Raw genomic sequence first — 22,852 nt, 5'->3', positions numbered from 1 at the left:
TCTTGGAAGATGAACTCTGAATGGGGTGTGGTAGGGGTGTCTTCCCTCTCTCTGCCCCATCTGCTCTGCTTTTAACTCTTATTCTAGGAAAAAAAGGCAATTCTTACCCTAACACAAGCATCAATAGTAATTACTGGGATATGGCAAATATCTTTTCATTCACCATGATGGTTAGTGCTATGAAAAACAAAAATCTGACAGCTTCTTTCTGTCAGCCTAAAATGAGACCCTGACCTTGTCCTGGGAAACACCATCTAGTCATATTTTTCTTAACTTCCATGCAGTGATGATCTAATAAGAATCTAAAAGTAATTAACTGGATCTCTTTTAGCCAACCAAAGCCTTATTCAAATACACATTTTTATCAGGATTCTAAGGGAGCCATAAATTGGGGCATTTTGAAAAACTGGGATCTAATCCAGTCCATGATCTGACGAGGGTTCAGTGGTAATAATAAATTGGGACTATTAAGACCGGGAACCATTCCAACATTTTATTTTGCCCACACCACAGGACCTAGCAAATTCTACTGCAAAAGACAGGGATATTCAGTGAGGAGTGAAACCATGCTGAATTAATCATTTGTATGTAATCATGCCAAAACATGGGTGTTTTCAACAGTTTAAATAGTGCCAAAGTTTAAGTTCAGTAAATAATTAATTATAGAGAGTCTCTTGGCAAATTAAAGAAAACAACCCTCTGATTCTTTAACAAAATACGCACTCTTTTTAGGATACAATAATGACACAATCCTATCAATTCTATTTGTCGCTCTATGTATTTAGGAGTGCCACATTTATGCAGGCTACAGCTAAAATATTATTTCAGAATATACTTTCCTTGTCCTTCTTAGAATACAGTAAGCATCCTCACTTTTCAGTATGAACAAATATTGGATACACTCTAGCCTTATTCTGGTTTTCATTTCAATTTCCAGTAACATAAAAATCTCCCATAATTAAATAAAATGCTGAGAGGTTGGGAATAGATTTTCACCCACTTGTATTCTGAAACTATAAATGGTTTCTGAATGTTTTTATTTCTCTAAGATGAATTTCGTTTATGTGGGGAACTTGCAGCTGCATAATTAAATCTTGGTTTGCCAAATATCAAAAACACATGTATTGATTTAAACTAAGGGAATAGGCCACAAGCAGCTCAGTTGATAAGGCAAAAGAGAAGCCTCTGGAGCTCTTGGAAGGCTTCCTAAAGGAAAGAAAACTAAGAGCCCTGAATTCAGCCGCTGAAACTGATCAGCTTTCCTAAATCTTAGCTTCACTCTCACTTAGGCATTCCGTTCAGGCCGGTTGTTGAAAACAAGGGCCATATGTTTTCATGCTTCTCAACCCTGAAGCTGGGGGAGCTGCCTCTTTGCCCCTCATCTCCTCATTTATCCTGCTAAGATTCTAATAAGATCTGCAAAAACAATGTTTCATTAACACAGTAAATGAGCTCCCTTGCAAAGGAAACCCTGACATGGTATAAGAGTAAGAGAAGATCTTACAGCACAAACCCATATGTTGTTAAACTGTGCCCCCCTTCAGGAAGAGATTTCATTTAGTGAAATTTCATTTCAGGGTCAGTAATATGGGACTTTAATTGAAGACAGCCTTTTGGTGTCAATGGAGACTTTCCCCCCAGTACGATAATCCTAAATAAATGAGGGGGACATATTTTTCCTTAACCAAACTCCACCTGACTTTTGAGAAGGTATTAACAATACAAGTGCAACACGCATGTAGTTAGGTACTTTGTAGGTCCACGAGCCTGGTTCATTTCACACTTTGGAGAAGGTTACAGACGTACGTTAACGTCTTAGAATTAAACATCAAAAATACGTTTACTGGTTTGTGAAGACAATCTCTTGCTTTCGGCTCACCATATAATCAGAATGTTTGGAAAATGTCAATTTAATTTAGCTTGATTAAAAAATTCTAGGGGAAATAATCATTGGATATAATATTGGATTCATCCTTCCAGCAACGGATACCGGTATTTTGAACTTACGTTTTATTATGGCCAATCTCACCGAAGCATGAACAAAATGATGAGTTTATGTAAAACAGGGCTTCACTGCAATGGACTGTTTGACTTGTATCAGGAGAGGACCTGTTCTTAGCTCAGGAAGTCAGATACGAGACTAAGAAAATCCTCACACACAATTTTGAGCAAGAAATTTGGGCTTATCCGCTCAGGTAAGAATAGTGCAAACACTGCCTTGAACCAATGCTATGGCAAGCTCAAGAAAGGCTGCTCTAGGAAATTCAAAGCAAATGTTTCTATACTTGGATATACTTATGTATGTATTTCTCAGACCCTATGATCTGGGAAAATCCATAGAAATCACCTAAGGACAAATGCAGCATTAATGATACACAATATGATTTCAGACACTATGTGGCTTAATGTAGATATATTAACTTATGTAGTTTTGCATCTATATATTTTACCTACTTGAATATATGAATATAAAGAGGATAATGAAGGTACTATATCAATGACTGAAGTTTATAAAACTCTGATACAGTCCAATACTTGCCTGATGCACTAATCCTTTCTCATCGTAATCATCAGTTTATTAGACATTTTCAGTGTCAACAAACTTACTGTCTCATGTGACACTCGAATTGTTAGGATGTTTTCCCTTCTATTAAGCTCAAGACTACCTCTCTTGAAATGATGATTATCCATTAGTATCCTCAAGAAAATAAATGAATGGATGAATAAGCAGAGAGAAAGAGAGGACAGAATGGATGCTATAAAATACATTTAATTCCTCTTTTATGTGAAAGTTCTTTGATCCTGTGAAATCAACTAAGTCTTATCTAGGCAGGCTATGTATTCCCCAGTCCTTCAACATTTTTCAAAAGATATGATTTAGTTGCTGTTATTCTGTGTGTGAGAGAGGCAATGGGATATTCCAAGTGTGATCTGAGTAGTGTAGAACAAGAATTATTGTTTCTTCCTTCATTTTGCACATGAACTTCCAGTAATGCAGCCTAGGACTGGATTAAGTTTTTGGCAGGCATATCCTCATGTTGACTCATGCTAAACTTGCCCTCAACTAAAACTATCAGGCAATTTCTTTCATATATTTGGTATTAAGTCAAACCTTCCACATGTGTTTGTACAGTTTGTTTTGGGGCCTAAAATCGAGACTTTACACTTACTCCAATTAAGTTTTTTTTTATGTTTGATTCAGTCCATTGTTCCAGACGATTGTGTCCTCAATATACATGATCAACCCCTGCAGCTTCTTGGCATTCACAATCTGATCACCAGCATTGATGCCAATGCTCAGCGGGCCAGAGTTAAAAACTAAATTTTGAAGAAAAACTTTGTCTTGCAAGTTTATATTGATGGAAATACTCATTAGCAATCTTTGGGTACAATTCCTCAAAGAGCTACTAATCCTTCTAGGGTTATGTCATGTGGTGTACATTTCTCTGTGTTAGCCACAGGAAAACATGAGACAAGGAAATTCTAATGTCCAGGAGAGTGCCCTTACTTGTAAAGTCCAGAGGTTAGAACAGGGTTTTCAGCCTACACACGATTGACAGTTTGAGGCAGATAACTTATTGTTAGGGAGCAGGGCTGCCTTGAGCATTGTAGAACGTTTGGCTGCATTCCCGGTCTCTACCCAGCACCTGGCTGTAGCAACCCCCTTATCATGCCCCTCCCTCCCTAGAAGCCGTAACAGTCAAAAATGTCTCCATATACAGCCAAATGTTTCACTGGGAGTAACAGTGTCCCTCCTTAACTGAGAACCACTGTTCTGGATTCTGCATTCCTCCAATGTAATCTTATACTTGGAGTCCACCTGTTATGGCTTTTTTTTTTTAACCTTTTCATAGCTATAATTATGAATGGGCTATTCATCTATAGCACCAAAACAATTCCTTATCAGGAATTAAATATGTGGATATGTTGAAATGAGATACGGAAATCATAAGAAAAATAATGAGGAGAGTGAAGAGGGATAATATAATCCTAAAATTTAGAGTTGACATTAAATTAATCATTGGGTAAAACGGTTACAAGGAAATTGAACAGGAATTATATCATTTAAGAGGTCATCTATAAGGACTTTTGTATCTGCATGCTCATCAAAGTATGATTTGGAAGAGAGAAAAATAGAAACAGACTAAATGTTTGACAATAGAAGATAAATAAGTTATGGTATACTGCTCTCACAGACTATTAGAGAGTCATCAGAATGGCATATTTTCAACACATTAATGACATGGGGAAATGCTCACAATATAATGCTGTGGAAAAAGTGGGATATTATATATGCAGCATAGATATCAAGTTCAAAAGAAAATACATACATAGGAAAAAAGATCACAAAATATTAATAGTGGTTGTAGAATTAGGCATGATCATATTAGTTTTCTTAACGCTTTTTTTATGCCTCCAAAATTTTCTTCATGCAATTAAGTTTTGTGTGCGTGGGTGGTACTGGGGGTAAGCAATCCATATTCCCTTGGGTGAGTGAGCACTGGCGAGTGTTTTTCTTTTGTTGCCAAAAAAATATGCCAGTAAGGTAGAATGCTTCAAAGAGGACCCATAAGAAAAGATGACAATACTTTTAGAATGGCTTATTCAGTCCTCTTGGGGGAAAAACAAACAAACAAACAACCTCTGCACATCCTTTCTCATAGGATAAGGATAGTTTAATGTTCCAACCAAATCCTGTCCCTTCAAGTTAGTGGTTCTCAGACTTTAGAATGCTGAAGAATCACACTGAGCTTACCTCTCAAATACAGATGCCTGAGCTCTAACTCCAAAGATTCTGATTCTGTAAATCTGGTATGGGACTCAAACATCTTTAACACGCTCCCCACGTGATTCATTTTCATCAAGTGGTCTACGAACTACACTTTGAGAAACACAGCTAGAAGAAGTCATATGGTTTGATTTGGATGAATATTTTTAAATTTATGCTCCACTTTGGACAATTTCTTCCTGGTTATACACTAAATAGAGTTGGTATAAACCCTCAGGGGTATGCTGATTAACTGGCTCTTTGAGAAAGCAAACCCAACTTATTGCATTTGCCAATTTTTGTGGTGTAAATACTCCCACCATGAACAATTTCAAACTACTAACGGCTTAATGACGAGCTCACAAAATTCCTGAAAGTTTAAAAATCACAAGCTGATACAAGCTGGCTCCAGCACTGCACAATATATATTTTATTTAAGTGCTTTAAATCCTTCGAAGAAAGGATATGTTAATGAAAAGCTATTGTATCTATGACAGCTAGGATGAACCAAATAAGCAATAGGGCAGCTCGAATCATCTTAAGGTAACAAATTGCAAAGGCATTAGAAAAAAAGACAACTTTGTGAACTTTCATACACTGTTTCTTATTATATTCTATTTTTTTTTTCCAGTGGCCATGTCACAAAGAGTAATACACTCACTGAGTTCTTTAAGGGTTGTGAATTGGTTTCTTATGGATGATGGAGAGCCAAGAAATGGGACTCAAGGTTTGGGAGCAATGCCAAATGTTCAGCCACCACCACCACCCTCTGTGGCCCTCAGCTCCTGCACGGTTGAAATGCCCTCGGTCATTAATTCTACAGCACCCAGCCATAAAAGCCACTCCTCCAACTTCTTCCCCTCACACAAGATTGAGACAATGTTGTCTCTAGGAAACCCATATCAGATGTGTTTTATGTGTTCATGTGTGGGAATTGGCCTAAGTGGAGGCTAATAGTAGAGTTCTTTCAATGTTTTGACCAAACATATTTTAAGAAAATTGGACCCGAAGCCTATATAGCCAGCTGAGGTGAATTTACAGCCCTGCTTTTAAGAACAAAACTCCCTCAGGCACCTGCTTCCTAAAGGCAAAACCAGAAAGGAAATGAACTCTTGCTTAAAGACAACCCACCTAATTTTATGGGTTATCAATTTTCTAGCTGGCACACATTTCCCTTGCTACTAAGAGTAAACCCTCCCAACCCCGAGCAAGTATTGAGCTACAAAAAAATGTGAAGTCTGAATTCTAGCGAACAGCTCCGTTTCCTGAAGACGAGGCAAGGATATGGTGTCTCAGTAAGTGAAGTCAGGGGAGCAGCAAAGATCTATGATGTGGATGCACCACATGGATGCCTTTGCCAATATACACATTAAAATCTTAGCCTGCATTACATTTTATGTTACAGGATTACTGAATCTTGGACTATGATGGAGAATTCATCATTCCAGTTTTGGGGGTAGCTCTGTCAGGTGAATAGTCAGCAACAATATAAAGCACTTGATTTCCTTTTACCTGCATGCTGACCCTGGAAGTCAGCTTATCAACCACTTTCGCATGAGAAAGGACCAAATAGGGCTTCTTTCCTCGCTATTGATAAAGTTAGCTTTTATCAATGGGAATAGACTACAAGACAGAAGTCAAAGGTTAACAGTAGGTATTCAGCCTGCTCTGTGCTAGAAAGGACGATGTATAAGTATGATTTTCTTAGTACACGTTACTAGAGTATTAAAATAAGTACAAGAACTGACTTTAAAAACTACAAGGACTACTGTTACTAATAAGCGAGTGACAAGCTGGACAAATCTGACTTCATGCATGATGAAGTCAGAATCAAGTGCTTAAAATGATATGCTAGTTTTGTCATAATCTCCATCTTTCTCCAAGATCCATTTAGTTGTGCAGGTGAAGAATTTTCAGGAGAAACATGAATATTCAATTACATGTTTCAAAATCAGACATTTACACATCAACGTGCGGTAAGTGTAGAGTTAACCTCAAAGATAAGTGAAGGGCCTCTTGTCCAAATGGAACATTAAGCTCCTCAAACAGGAGAATTCAGTCCTTGCAAACTGTCATTATTTCAGTAAACGAAACCGGCCCTTTAACAGATGGGCAACATACTTTGCAACTTGCTGATAGCCTAATAAAAGACACTGGCTTTTTAAAAATGAAGGACATGAGCTTCTCAAATTACACCACCCAAATGGATTTAGCAGAATAAAATTAAGAAGGCATACAACAGCTTGACAAAAATTAGGAACAGACTATGGAAATTTGATAGTTCTAAACATCAACATCACAATGACCTTTTTATTAGAAAAAAAAACCTCATTGTTTAAACCATAGGAAAAATATACATTGATATAGTCAAAACTGGGGTAGGATATCTTGGAATTGTAAGTACTGATATAATAAAAACATAAAGTTAATTTCTTCTCCAAATATACTAAAAATTCCCCAGAAAGGCAGGTTCCTTTTACGTCAGGTACCTTTGCTTTTGTATTCAAGTCTATGCTTCTTGAAATAAAATGTCTCCAGCTGACTGATGCAATAATCAAATTAAACACAGGCCATGGACCCAAACAAAATCAGGGGCTCAGCATTTCTGCTCACCTTTCTCGTTCTTCTTTCATTTTTTCCAGTTCCTCTTCCCTCAGGCTGCCATGCTTCCGAGTGCCCTTCTGTTCAGCCTTGCCTCCCTTATCATCTTTCTTCTTTCCAAATCTAGAAACACATGAAGCAGAAGATGTTAACACTAACCATGTTCTTTTGGTGGTAAATTTAAAATATTTATGAGATGAACTCATCAAACTGTAATTCTTTATTCTAAGTAGCACAAGATCATTTTGCATAAAATGGAAGTAAAATAAGATCCTGAAAGCGGAAAAGTAATAGTCACTAAATCCCTCTTCTTTCCTTCTTGTCCTTCCTTCCTTCCATCTTTCCACTGAGATATTGATTGTGCAGCATGCATAGAGTCATGTGGTTAAAGACTAAAAATCTCAAACTATGAATTCCCTAGAAATTTTAGAACTGAAAGGTTATCATTAATATATAACTCAAAACTGACCGAACTCCTAACCAGGCCTTCAGAGCCCCAAGTGGCCTTGACATTTAAAGTTGAAACTCCTGGGAAGAGATAATGATGGTGCTTCAAGGGACTTTGCCAAACACCTAGTTTACTGCTGTCATTTTGCAAATGAGCCCTTGGGCCTTGGCCACCCAATAAATCCGGGGAAGGCCCGGGATTAGAACTTGGGTTGTCTCCTTTACTGCACTGTCTCCTTCGTGCTACATTCACTCTGTGGATGTAGCTCCAGTCTTCCTAAATCAGCCCAGTGTTAGTGTGCTCTCAGTCCCCTTGATGCCTGGCATATTTGTAGCTAATTTTGGCACAGTGGCAAGTATGATACCTTATTTCTTTTCCTCCAGCCTCACTGAGACATGATTGACGCATAACATTGTGTAAGTTTAATGTGTACAACTGCTGATTTGATATATTTCTAAGTTGCAAAATGATTGCCACCACAGTACTGGCTACCACTTTCATCCCATCACACAGTTACAGTTTCTTTTTTGTTGTGAGAGTATTTAAGAGCTACTCTCTTGGTAACATTAGATCGTTAGTATTAGCTGTGATCACCATGCTGTCCATTAGATCCCAAACTTGCTAATCTTATAACAGAAAGTTTCACCTTTTGACCAGTGTCTCCTAAGTTTCCCCTCTCCCCAACCTCTGGTAACTACCACCCTGTTCTGTTTCTCTGAGTTTTCTTTTTTCAGATCCATAGTGTACATGTGTGTGTGTGTGTGTGTGTGTGTGTGTGTGTGTGTGTGTGTGCATAGGTGTGTGTATATATATGTATGTATATATATATACACACATATACACACATATTCATATATGTGCACATGTATGCATATATACACACACATATACACTGCAGCTTCTTAATCCATTCACCTGTTGCTGGACAATTCAGAGGTTTCCATATCTTGGCTATTCTAAGTAATGCTGCAATGAACATGGGAGTAGAGATATTTCTGTGGGATCCTGAAGTCAATTCCTTTGGATGCATACCCAGAAGTAGAATTGCTGGATCATAAGGTAGTTCCATTTTTTAAAAGCTTTTATGTAAATTCCAGTTAGTTAACATACAGTGTGGTATTAGTTTCAGATGCACAATATAGTGATTCAACAATTCCATACAACATCCAGTGCTCATCACAGCAAATGCACTCCTTCGTCCCCATCACCTATTTCACCCACCACCTTCATCCACCTCCCCTCTGGTGACCATCAGTTTCTTCTCTATAGTTAAGAGTCTGTTTCTTGGTTGGCCTTTCTCTCTTTTTTTTTGGTCTTTGTTTGTTTTGTTTCTTAAATTCCACATGAGTGAAATCACATGGTATTTGTTTTTCTCTGACTTATTTCACTTAGCATAATACTCTCTAGCTCCATCCATGTCATTGCAAATGGCAAGATTTCATTCTTTTTTATGGCTGTGTGTGTACATGTTTGTGTGTATGTATGTATATATATATACCACATCTTCTTTATTCATTCATTTGTCGACAGTCACTTGGGCTATTTCCATAATTTAGCTATTGTAAACAATACTGCTATAAACAGCAGGGTACATGTATCCCTTTGAATTAGTATTTTTGTGTTCTTTGGGTAAACACCTAGTAGTGAAATTGCTGGATTGTAGTGTAGTTCTATTTTTAACTTTTTGAGGAACATCCACACTGTTTTCTACAGTGGCTGCACCAGTTTGCATTCCCACCAACGGTGCACAAGTGTTCCTTTTTCTCCACATCCTTGCCAATATCTGTTGTTTCTTGTGTTGTTGATTTTAGCCATTCTGACTGGGGTGAGGTGATAGCTCATTGTGGTTTTGGTTTGCATTTCCCTGATGTTGAGCATCTTTTCATGTGTGTGTAGTTCCATTTTTCAATTTTTTAAGGAACCTCCATGCTGATTTCCATATTGGCGGCACCAGTTTGCATTTGGACCAACAACGCACTAGGGTTTCCTGCAATTATGATACTTTAAAACAGCATTGTGCTTTCTTACCACTTTTACTAAAATAAAACTGCACATCTGAAATAATAATAATAATAAAGCTATGGTTATTACTAGGACACATTCTTAAATAATAGGCATTTTCCCAAGCAGATTTTCTTTAGAAGCAATCTCCTTTGGTTTTGGTAATGACGTACGTGAAAAAAAGGAAAATAATTTGATACTCTGCTAATAACCAGGAAAAAAAGTCACTCAAGTATGTATATTCTTCAGTGAAGTAAAAGATTCTTGTTAAACTATGGAAATCCTATTTATTCTTTGTTTCTTATTAAATAGTTGCAAATTTTTCTTCTGTGTGTGTAAATGTGTGTATATCTTTAGCTTGCTCACCCCATCTATGTATCTATGTAGCCATCCAACTATCTATGCAACCTGAGGATTCTACACACGTTCAGGCTGACTGCCCATCCCACCCCCTGTCCCCATCCCCCAACCTCCCAACACACACAGTGAGTCAGAATCTCATACATGAAGGCCCCACTCATAAACTTGAAACTCCTGTCTTCTTCAGAATTTCATAAAAATGGGTAAACATCTGTTCTCTTAGGATTGTGCTTCAATCCAAATCATAGGTTGTTGGTCAAGTGGCAGCACTGACTGGAAGACCTCCTTGCTAATCTCTGTATTTCTGTTGTTATCAGAGTTCAAAGCACCCCGTTTTCCCCAGAAGCCTCTCCAAGTCTTGACTCTTCTGTGAAAATGTCAATTTAGGGGTGCCTGGGTGGCTCAGTTGGTTAAGCATCCAACTTTGGCTCAGGTCATGATCTCATGGTTTGTGAGTTCGAGCCCCACATCGGGCATTGGAGCCCCACATCGGGCGCTCGAGCCCCACATCGGGCTCTCTGCTGTAAGTGCAGAGCCCACTTTGGATCTTCTGTCCCCCTCTCTCTGCCCCTACCCTGCTGTTCTCCCTGTCTCTCTCAAAACAAATAAATAATTAAAACAATTTTTCAATTTACAATTTCAATTAGCAAATTCTTGCTCATGAACCTTCTCTCTCCCCACTGCCATTTACCATCTGCCTTTGCTCCTACTGCTATTCTTTTGTTGTATTCAGTCTTGTTTTGGGATTTGGGTCAATCAGCTATGAATTTTCACTCCATCAGCCCCAGTCTTTTTTTTCCTGGTCCTCCTTCTTATTCCTAACGTATTTTCTTCTTTCCCACTGAAGAAATGACCTAATATCATTTATAGACTAGGGAAGAGAAAAAGAAATACAGACAAAATAAAAGATCACTAACTCCCAAGCATAAGGGAGATTTGTTGACATATTCAAGATCTCTCTTTAACCTACAAAGCAGGCGCTATATAAACAACGTGCATTTTCATGAGTACATTCTTTAGCTTTTCATGCCCATGAAGAAGAGTCTCAGGGACCAACATTATGACTCTAAATTCCTTTATGTGAGAATACCTTTGTACATCACTTAGAGAAATAATTTTCCCTCAAAATGTCATCAAATATAGTAAAATTGGGCCAAAAAAAATCAAAATTGTGGGGAGCGAGGATAGAATAGTGTTCCAGGAAGATGATGAAGGCAAAAATGTTGCCAAAAACTCAAGATATTAGGCATGCTTTTCTTCTATGTTCCAAATATTTCTTCTGAATTTGAAGGTTTGGAATTTCTGAGATGAAAGAAGTCTTGTTTTTGAAGGGCAAAACTAACCTATACCCTAGTCTACCTTGATCTTTATTACCACAACCAGTGAATTGTTTTTTCTTCCTGTTCCTAAAATATTTCACTTGTACTGAAGTTCAAAAACAGCTTACTTTGTTTTCACCATAGTGGACTACGTCTGAGAAAGGTGAGTTGTAAGTAAATTCTGCAAAGCATTTTCTTCTTAGCAAGAACCATCAATAACAGTCAAATCAACCAATTCCACAAATAATATAAATGTTTTGATTTAAACCTCATGATCATTTATTAAAATTCCCAAGAACAAGGACAGAAATAGCTGTGAAATTTATTTCATTAGACAGAGAAAACAGTCATAAATTACCTTATTTTGTAAAGTTTGGGTAGGTTCAAGAACAGAATTATAAAACAGTAATCTTCAAAAGGACTCCCACATTGTTAAGAAGAGGAAATTGAGACCCAGAGAAGTTAATTGCTTTTATTTATTAGCACACTGAATTCTTTTTTCCAATTTTGCAATCAGACAACTTAATTATCAGTGGTAGTGGTGATGGGTGGGTTGGGAGGGGGGAGGTTGGAAGAAAAGCATCAATTTGGTGAATCGTGTAAGCCTTGTTCTCTCCATGTCAGCCTATTTGGGGGTTACTTTCAAGCCTTTCTTACATTCATGGACATACAGAAAGAGGAGGTGGGGAGATTCAAATACATTGATTCATTTCACTATTAGTTATTTTTGTGAGAAAAGTCACAAGAGCTCTAAATGGCTAAAATTACTGCTTTGCATTCTAGGGTTTCAAATATCCCCTGCATTCCAGGCCTCCCATTATCTATTACCTAGGAAATTTGAGAGTTGGCCATTTTGGGCTAGGTGCCTTAAGGAAATTGCTTATAGGTCAACTTTGCTTTATATAAAAGATATTTTCCTAAAGAATTCAGTACAAACATATGGTTTGCATCAATAAAATCTTACTTTCTGTGTACCTGGGAAGCCTGTTTAAAGACTCTTATGATGGATCTTTTTGTAAAGTGGAAAAATCACCTTTCAACATACCCTTTATGTAAATTTAGACTTTCATGAATTATAAGTTTGCTTAAAACACCTGTCCCTGTTCATTTCTATAAAGAGGTTATTTGAAACAGCTTTATGGAAAACTGGCTTTCTTTCTATCTTCTTTTTTTCTTTCATTCATGCATTTGTTTAAGAAATATTTATTAGATATATACTCTCTGTCAGTCATTGTCGTAAGCGCTTAGTATAGGCTGATGTTGAATTGGGATACAAACCCAGACACTATCCCTATGGAATTTACATTCTAACGGAGGAGCTGGACATCAAACAAGTATAAATATGCAATTGTAAGTTGCAAAAAACCAAAAAAAAAAAAAAACCAAACACAAAAGCTGTGTGCTATGAAGAGTGTTAGGAGAGATAATAATAGGAGACTGGTTGGGGAAGTCTTCAGTGGGGAAATGACACTTACACGAAGGCTGTATGGGTGAGAGCTTCCAAACAAGCAAAGATTGGAGATAAGCCTTATGGGTGGAAGACACGGCACACACAAAGGGAATGAGGGGAAGGTCTGGTGCATTCTAAGCGGTGAAAGAAGGGCAGAATAGCTTAAGCAAGGGGAGCAGAGGGGGATATTAACACAGGATTCAGATGGCAAACAGGGCAAGGACCACAGAGTGCAGGTGTGAGAGGCTTGGAGTTGAGTCTCAGAGTGGCATCAGGTCATGTCTTGGTAATTCAAGGGACAAAGAGAAACTGGATAAAGAAACTGGTAAATTTAAAGAGTTGGTAGAGGAGTAACCAAGTTGGTAGAGGGGTCACCAAGTCACTTTAAGCAGAAGTGATACTATGTGATGCACATTTTCAAACATCATCCTGGTTGCTGAAGTAAAAAGCATCAAGTAAAGCAGTAAAGCCAACTGGTGACTGCTACAACTGCTTCAGGACTGTGGGTAAAAGACAGTGGTGGTCTGGACTGGAGAAGGTGCTGCTGAGAAGACAAGACAATGATGTGAAAATGGTGGGTCAAGGGAGAAGGACCAAAAATTCACCTTAAAAAATTTTATTTTGAGAAAGAGAGAGAGAGGATCTGGGGAGGGGCAGAGAGAGGGAGGGAGAGAGAGAATCCAAAGCAGCCTCCACACTGTCAGCAGAGAGCCTGATGTGCGGCTTGATCTTATGAACCATGGGATCATGATCTGAGCCAAAATCAAGAGTCAGATGCTTAAGTGACTGAGCCACCCAGGCGCCCCCAAAATGTTCACTTTTAAACATGGTTATTTCAGTATGCCTTTGGGTCCTCCAAATGAATGGGCTAGGGACTAAGGCAAAGTTATGAGGAACTGTAATACTTAAAGTCTGGAGAGAGGGGTAGGGAGGCATTGTACACAGGGGACAGAAAAAGAACAGCCAGAGAGATGAAATTCAGGAGAGTATGGCTCAAGAGACCCGAGGGAAGAGCGCTGTAAAGAGGCCATGGTCACCAGATGGAAATACTGTTGAGAGGTCCACTGAGGTCAGGACTCCAGAGTTCACTGGATTTGGCACTCAGAAGCCATTCATCATGTTGGTATGGCTCAGTGCAGTGGTATGAGCAGAAGCCAGGTGACAGTGATCGCAAGAGTGAATGGTAGGTAAGTATAAAAGTGTGTATCTTTGTGTACAACCTCTTCAAGAAATTTGGCTGGTAGGGTGATTGCTGGAGGTGGGGTGGAATGTTGAAAAAGGAGGTTTTCAATGTGGCTGATATTGGAGGACTTTTGTTTGGTGATAGGAAAAAACGTCAGAGTGTGAGAGGCTGGAGCTGGAAGAGAGAAGAGAAGAAAGCTATTTTCTTTTGCAGTGTGGTAAAATACTCATAACATAAAGTTTACCATTTTAATCATTATGAAATATACAGTTCAGTAGCACTAAGTACAGTCACAATGTTGTGCAACCATCAACCTCCACCCATCTCCAGAATATTTTCATCATCCCAAAGTGAAATTCTGAACCCGCTACGTAGTAACTCCCCATTTCTCCTTCCCCCAGCCCCTGGAAACCACTATTCTACCTTCTATCTCTATAAATTTGACTATTCTAGGTACTTCATATAAGTGGAATCATACAATATTTGTCCTTTGGTGTGTGGGTTATTTCAATTAGCATAACGTCTTCAAGGTTCATTGATGCTATATACAGCATGTGTCAGAATTTCCTTCTTTTTTAAGGCTGAATAACATTCCATTGTATGGACACACCATAGTTGCTTGCCTAGTCATCTGTTGATGGAGATTTGGGCTGTGCTCATCATTTGGCTATTGTGTATAATGCTACGAACACTCGTATAGGAGAACAAAGCTCTTGATAAGAGAAAAGGACAGAGATATTCAGAACCTCCAGAGAGACTGGCCTTATGGAGGTAGGAGGAGATTCAAGAAAAGCAGCAGCCAGAAAGGAGACTAGTTCATTTATAGAGTCGATGAATGGACAGTGGAGGAGTTCCAGGTAATTAATTTATCAGTCAACATGATACAACACGTATAAGAGAAATGGTTTCTATTCATAAAATGAGACATCTTGGTATAAATTGAGAAATCAAAGGAAATAGACTATATAAGGTAGAAAAGAATCTCAGAAAGGGTTTATAGGAAAATACCAAAAGCAGACCTTTCTTATGTTGCTATTTTACCTACATAGGGAGGCCCTAAAAGGCCATATGGGGAAGTAGAATTTAATAATGGTTCATCCATTCATTCAATCAATCATTTACTGAGCTGCCATGACACATCATATGGACTATTCACATGGAATGTAACCATTAACACCATCAATTGTTAGGTAAGTCCTTAATCCAATGAAATGAATATGCTCTCAGCCTCTTGTTGTTTTCTATATGATAAAGATTTCACTAGAATTCTTAGTTATCTCCTAATGTCTCAGCAAATATTTTCTTCCACTTCTATTTCTTTCCATGAGTTTTCTAGATAATGACTTTCAAGTCCTTCCCAGATTCCCACGCACCCTGATAAATGGTCCAAATTTACAACATGGATAGCTCTATTTCTGGCTTTGTTCATGCCTAGTCTCTCATTTAATTCACTTCTTAATTCTGCTAAGTACTATCTATCTACAATTTCCCTCCCAGATCCCACTGGACAGTTTACACAGCTATTAGTATCCACTCTTCTTCCATTTAGTGCACACACTGTATAAAGCAATCCTGAGCAATGGCTTACGAGGACTAAAAAGTTCGGTAAGGAAAATGTTCAAACACTCTAATTTCAAATTCGTGGTGAGCTATGAATCCAAGGAGAGCTGAATATTTGAAACAGAATGTATTTCTTCTTTCTGCAATCAGGGAGTATCTTTGGGTGTCAATGACACCCATTTGGAAGAGGCTACATGATCCAGTCATTACTAATATTACACTTTGAATGTCTACGGAATGATGTCAGGTGTGGAAATGCACCAACTTTGCAGTCAGAATATGTTCTGGACTTTGATAGTGGTTCATTCTCCCTGTACCTAGCTGACTTATAAACTATGATATTGTCTTATCATTTTGTAAATTATACACTTTGAAATAGTTCGAGCAAAATATGGGGGCAGAGAAGTTCACAAACCTTTGACTGTATTTCCATAGTTTATTTTGAAATTCGCCCATAAAAGGTTTCTGTTGTCTGATGCATTCTAAGTCAGGTTCTGAATTAGCATATGCATATGCTAATGAAATTTATTTCCACGTATTGTAATCTCATATGTGCACTTTGGCTATTGCTTCTCTCTAAAATGTGTAGGTCTTTACTTGTTTACCTGAGATGGCTCCCATTGTATTTTAGAGTTAATGAATCTGATACAAATTCAATGAAAATTGACCAATTAGAGTCCCCCCCCCCCCCTTTTTAGATACCTAAGGCCACTGCCTATTTTTATGTTAATATTATTGATAGAATAATGAACAAATGTGTTTGTTGCTAATCTTGATAAAGAAAGAAAAATATTCTACTTTTATTTTTAGCTTTCCACAGTATATATGGTTATCATGCTGGTGCCTGTGAGTTTTCGGGACTGGGGTGGAATGCTACAAGCTCAGTATGCTTTTATAACAGAAGGGTTGTGATTTAAACTCTCTGAGCCCACTCCATGGCATGCAAGAGGAGATAGGGATTTGCTTTATAGATATGTTCACAAGGGGAAACTGAGTGAGTTGATGGTTTAGTAACTGAAGAAAAACTCCATCTTAAAAATCTTTCTTATTAACTGGGTCAAGCAGTTGAGTCTCTTTAAAAAGATTTCTAATTAAAATGTTAATTTCTGGTATATCATCTAGACATTTATTTTGGGTATGTTTATATGTTTCCAAGATGAAGATGAACTATATGAAAACAACAAACATGTTTAATCCCACTGATATCTTTACTACTTCCTTTGAGGCCAACATTCCCACCTTACCCTTAAACAGCTACTTGCCTCTGGCTTGTTGTTGCTTATTCCCAGGATGGGATTCCTAATTTGGTGGTCATGGCGACTCTTCATTCCAAAGCAGGGAAGCTTTGGAGCTCAAATGTGTTGATATTTGTTTTTAGGATTGAAAGGCAGGGAGGTCCTATAACATTCTAAGATTTCTGCCTAAGTGGATAAAACATCTGCTGGGTAGAGTCTTAAGCAGCTCTCTGAATTCAGCTGCTGGGAATCCTTGAGCGAATTTGCTTTCCCAGACTGAGGAGCTAGGAAATGCAGTAGATTTGGAAACACTAAATATGTTGCAAGTAATTCTAGTGGGCCCAGAAAGCAAAACAAAGCAAAATGCACATCATCAATAACCCATCTTCTGAAAAACAAACAAACAAACAAACAAACACACAAAGTAAAAAGGGCATGTGGAAGACTGACTTGCAAGAATCCGTTAAGGGATTTGTAACCTACTGAACAGTTACTTTTGCTGAGGGTTTGTGTAGCCAATGAAAACTCCACTCTAACATTATTAAAGTAGCACTCTGTTAGGAGAAAGAGGAAAAAAAATATGAAAAAGGGGCTAGAGATTAAAATTAAATGAAAATAAGCGTGAATGAGTGAGCAAGAAAGATAAAGATACTAATAAGGTATGATTTTCAGATCCACACAGGGACTATAAAAAGCTTATTAACTGTCACGACCACACTGGGTTTTAAGTTATTCTATCCTGCTTTCCAGAAGAAGAAATACTCTTCAGGAGCACAGTGAACTTTGATTAATTGCTTTCATACGCTCTCACTGGCTTTAAGACATTGTAGGCAAGGGTCTTAGTGATTCAGACTAAATGCTTATGATTTCTGGGAAATATATTTAACAAGAGCATTAAAGAAATAGATCTTTTTGCATTTTTATGTTTCCTTAATAGTTAGAAAGGCTTTTCTTTTTATTAAATGTTTACTTATTTCAAAGCAGCAGAATATGTGGCTCCTTTCTTTTTATTTTTATTACTTTTAAGTAGATCTCTGAGCATCTCTGAAGGCAGCTTGAGTGCACAGACAACTGATGGCCTGTCCATAAAACTCTAATGCTGACTCAAACAGACCACATGGCTGGAACCTAGAATTCTCATCTGTGTGCTCACAGCATCCCCTTCTTCCCTTCTCTCTACCTCCTTTGTCCTGGGAACCCAGACACTAGGAAAGGAGTATTCTGAGACCAAATCATACACCACGTATAAGCTTTTTGTCTACCAGCTGTGGGAGGTTCCTCAATGCCCATGGCCTTCCCATGCTCAACCTGCCAGGCCATAATGACCACAGATTCATCCTGCAGAAGGAAATGTCCCCCCACAGGAAACAGTTCTGCGGTTCATTCACTGGCAAGTGGGGTCATTTCATCAAACTTCCTGGTAAGGGAAAAACTGACTCATAATGAAAGTTAATCCAGGGAGGGCCAATTAAAAGTTCTATGGAAACTGGAGGCCTCATCTATAGTCTCTAAAAGTGTCAGCTATAACTTATATTCCAGTAACACAAATTAACTTATGTGTACTGTGTATAAAGTCCATTATCAAAAGAACAGATGATGGTGACTAACTCATTATGTGTAAAGAACAAAAGGACAATGTTAAGACATGGTTGATATATACATATATATGTATATATATCATATATGTACAGTGACTATGCAAAGGGCCATCTTAAAGGGAATCCTGGATATTACTTACTCCATCTTCATAAGTTATGAGAAACAGGGCATATTTTTTCTGGAACTTGTCTACACTAAAGAAGAATAAAATGATTGAGCTCCAGACCCAGTCTAATGGGAATAAAACTTATCTTTATAACTCCGATTAAACAAAAAAAATTATCACTTCTTTGATGCCCAAATTAGCATCTTTTCTCCAGCATACTGAATTAATTAGTTGAGTGACAAAAGAATTAGTCCATGTAGGATCAAAGCTGAAATCATATTTATCTGAAATTTAAAATTAAGAACACACAGTTCTATCCCACTGTAGCTCATGTACTGTTCTTTTATGTTCTATATATTCTAAACCTTCTGCATGTCACATAAAGTGTAACTAGGGCTTTATTCTTTTTTTTTTTTTTTTTCATTTCATGTTCTTCTTCTTCTTTTTAACATATAAAATCTTCCCTGAGGAGACAATGAGAATATCACACAATTTTTTTCCTGGGGGTGGGCAAATTTCCATTGTGCCATAAAAATCTTAAATTATGTGGCTTTTTTTTTTGTCAAGCATTTATTATGCAGATACAAAAGAAGCAAAATAATTAATGCACGATAGAGCTGGTAAGAGAGCCTTAAACAATAGAAAAGAGTTATTATATTGATTCATAATAAATGATACTAAGTTTGAAACTGTTCTTAAAAGGTAGAAGCTTTCTTAACTTTGGACTTCTTTTTTTTCCTTCTTTTTCTGCAGTAGAAAAAGTGATGTTGAATAAGCGAGAATTGTGGGGGGTTAATTTCCGGGATGTCTCAATTCACTAGAACTCATATTTGATTTTTGTTTTGTTTTGTTTTGTTTTATGTGGGTAACATTTTTACCACACGAAACAAACTTGGATTAGCATATCTATCTTTAGCCAAGATGTGATGGAGACTGGACTCAGGCAGAGAGTACAGAGACGAGGAGGGCTTGTACTTCTGGTAGCACCTGTATTTGGGGTAGGGCACTGTTTGAACCACTGCTTACATGTGAGCTCCTCCAGGGCTAGGGCAGGTAGGGTCTTTACATGTTTTTCTCATTTATGCATACATGCATTCATTCAACAAATGCTTACTGGACACCTACTTTGTAGATCTAGTAGATGCTAAGGATCCAAGCAAATTAGTCAAAGGTGGTCTCCACTCTCATTCTTAGTGCCTGACACATAGAAAAAAATCCAACAAGCATTGCTGACCTGAATTAAAGGTGAAGTAGGGATTTCAGGGAGGTATCACTTGTCTCTTTTCTTCATGGCCTCTGTCCTCATAGTGCCTCATAACAAACATGTCATCCTCCCACACAGCTCCCAGGCTGGAATCTAATTTCCCTATGAACACAGAAATCACCAAACTGACTTAATGTAGGTGTGGCAGCCCTAAGCTGGTCACAGCCCTGGATGTCTACTACCACAGCAAGATCAAACAGGGGACAGCTATTACATGGCAAAGGTAACACACATCTGGTGATCCCAGTGCCATGGTGGCACTGGGTCATCTTCGGGTTCTACCTCGTGATGACCAGTCTTTCGTGTTGTACAAATACCCTGTTTCAAAACACCAGGCTAAATTCTAGAATGAGATTCAAACCCAAAGCCGTCATTAAAGATGATTAATCTGCAAGATGTCATCTCATACCGAGACCTTTAATTTCAGCGTCTCAGAAATTATGGCCTCTTTAGTCTTAGGTTTTGAATAAAGATGGGTGTGAGGTAGTTGCTGGTCCTCCGGAGTTCTGACACCATTCATCTTTGTCATTGGTTTGTCCTCTCCTTAACAGAATTCCAAATGACAATATCTCCATCTGTGCTCTTTCATGAAAGAGTTCTTTTGGAAAAAGAGGTAATTTTTAAAAATTTGAGCCCTAACTTTGTAAGGTGAGGGATCAGATTCAATATTTTTATGTCAGATTTAAAGTTAACTAATATGCCTTCTTATTCAATAAGTCCCTGAAGAGTAGGCCATAAAACTGAATTGATTCTCAACTATGAATAGGCTGAGAGGGAAGAAATATATCTATTCTGAATGTCTCAAGTGAAATTCTACATCATACTTTGGCTCTTCCAGGGCCAAAAAGTCACAAGTCTGTGAAGTTTTTCAAACCTGTGCTACCTGTACGGGTCCCCAATTCATTTTTTAAACATCTAAAAACTCCCTTTCCGTAGCTTTTCTTAAGTCTAAAATCTCGGAACCCGTACATAAGATCGGGTTGCCAAACACAAAATGAGGTGTAATTTATTGTTTCAGATAGAGTTGCTGCTTATCCATTGAACAGCACAGAGAACATCCTACATACCCTCCAGGTCCCAGAATACTTTATTCTGAAGGAGCTCGGCCAAAGTGACAGTCACTCAAGGGCCATCAAGCAATCAACAATGTTTCCTTTGTCCAGAAGGGGCTGGGCAAAAGACAGTAATCTTTTTCATAGGACTAGATTTCCCATAGGATTGTAACCTACTTTTACAAAATGGATCTAATCTCATTCTCCAGCAATATAACATCCCTAAAGAAAATATATCCAGGATTAAACAACAACATCAACAATAACTTGATTTCTGACAAGGTTTTCTAATCACTTGCAATTCATAGAGACCCATGACTGGTAACACACAATCATAAAAGTATGCTTTCACCTGGAAATGTATATAGTAGCTTAGCACAGTGATGATTTACAATTTGACCAAAGAAACCAGAAATTGATTTATAGTCTGTCCAAAGCATCAGCCTCTTATTTGCTTGTCCACTAGACTGTGAAACTACAATTCTGCTATGTAAGTATATTTTCTTGTTCCTCCCTTCCTTATACCAATGGCTAATTTTTCCTTTCTTCAATACCACAGATGAATAATTCCTTCAGATTCCTAGTCCTATTCTACGGTTCAAAGTGGCTGTACTTGTTCTCATGGAATGATAAAAGAAACAAATGCTAGGAAATTTGTGTGTAGGTAATTAAATGCACAATCACATAAAGTGCATAATTAAATAAATCAGAGGTGTGAGCCTCTGAATGGAACATTCCAGATGGAGTTTTTTGGTGAGTAGATCTTTAAAAAAAATGTAGATGATTCAACCAAATAAATTAGCCAGAGGGTGTTTCCTTATCTCTGGGGCTACTGTTAATTATCAGATCAATTTCAAATCACACTGTATGAAAGGAATAATACTGGAAATTTTACTTTTGCCCAGCTACCTGTTTATTCAGATGACAGAGGTGTCTTGTAATCTGCCACAATGCCCTGGCAGCCTGTTTCTGAATGGCTCTGGATGGCGGGCGCAGGGTACACACGCAGCATCACTTGGATGACGTTGGCTTGGCAATGATCACCTTGCGCATCTGCAACCTATATTTGGCTTTGGATTTAACGCTCCTGGTCTCCCCAGGTTTGGTATTTCTAAACTTTGCCACCTCATATTGAAGCAACTTCCGATAACTAATCCTTTTTACAAACATTATAGTCACATTTGATTCTGTAGAAACCCACAGTATTTGTGTTTTTCATTTTGGAAGGTTATTTGGAAGGCTTGGAAACTCAAGCAAATATATTATTTCAAGTGTGACTAAGCTGTTGTCATTCATTTTACACCAACCCTAACCCTCTCTAGGACCCAACCTATTGAGCTCTGTAGACTCACTAATCCAGTCAATCCAGTGATGGAAGAATCACTTTGGATAAAAGAACAATAAATCCAACCATTACCTCAGTCCTATAAAAGTAATATTTGAGTGCATTAGTAAGAAAGAGAAGAAAGAACTAGAAAAATTGTACAGTTTGGCAAAGAAAGCCTGAGCTTAACTTGTTTCATCTAAATTTAGCAAGTAAGAAACAGGTAGCTCTAAAAGGGCCACATTAATGGACCTAAAATCAGAAGATTAATAAAAAGTAATCCCAAAGCAATTCATTAATATGTTACATCTAAAATAATAATTTTTTGATAAGGTGGCAAAATTTTCCAGGTGATTCATAAGTGCTTTGGAATATAAAATGTCATTAAGAACCAATCATATAATGGGCGCCTGGGTGGCTTAGTCAGTTAAGAGTCTGACTCTTGATTTCAGCTCAGGTCATGATCTCATGGTTTGTGAGTTCGAGCCCCACATCGGGCCCTGTATTGACAGTGAGGAGCCTGCTTGGGATTTTCTCTCTCTCTCTCTCTGCCCTTTCCCGACTCTCGGTCTCTCTCTCTCA

At 37.9% G+C, this 22,852-nt stretch overlaps 1 protein-coding gene across 1 annotated transcript in view; it reads right to left on the bottom strand.

Annotated features, from left to right (window-relative positions):
- Positions 1–22,852, bottom strand: part of PARD3B (par-3 family cell polarity regulator beta) — a 1,026,938-nt gene that overhangs the window by 196,505 nt on the left and 807,581 nt on the right. Inside the window, exon 30 of the mRNA XM_040474679.1 lies at positions 7,382–7,492. Within this exon, the coding sequence (XP_040330613.1) occupies positions 7,382–7,492 (111 nt within the window). The remainder of the gene's footprint in view (positions 1–7,381; positions 7,493–22,852) is intronic.

Source organism: Herpailurus yagouaroundi, unplaced genomic scaffold (assembly GCF_014898765.1).
Source record: "Herpailurus yagouaroundi ecotype Mexico unplaced genomic scaffold, PumYag 140, whole genome shotgun sequence".
In the NCBI taxonomy this organism is placed as follows: domain Eukaryota; kingdom Metazoa; phylum Chordata; class Mammalia; order Carnivora; family Felidae; genus Herpailurus; species Herpailurus yagouaroundi.
This window is presented reverse-complemented; position numbering and strand designations above follow the sequence as displayed.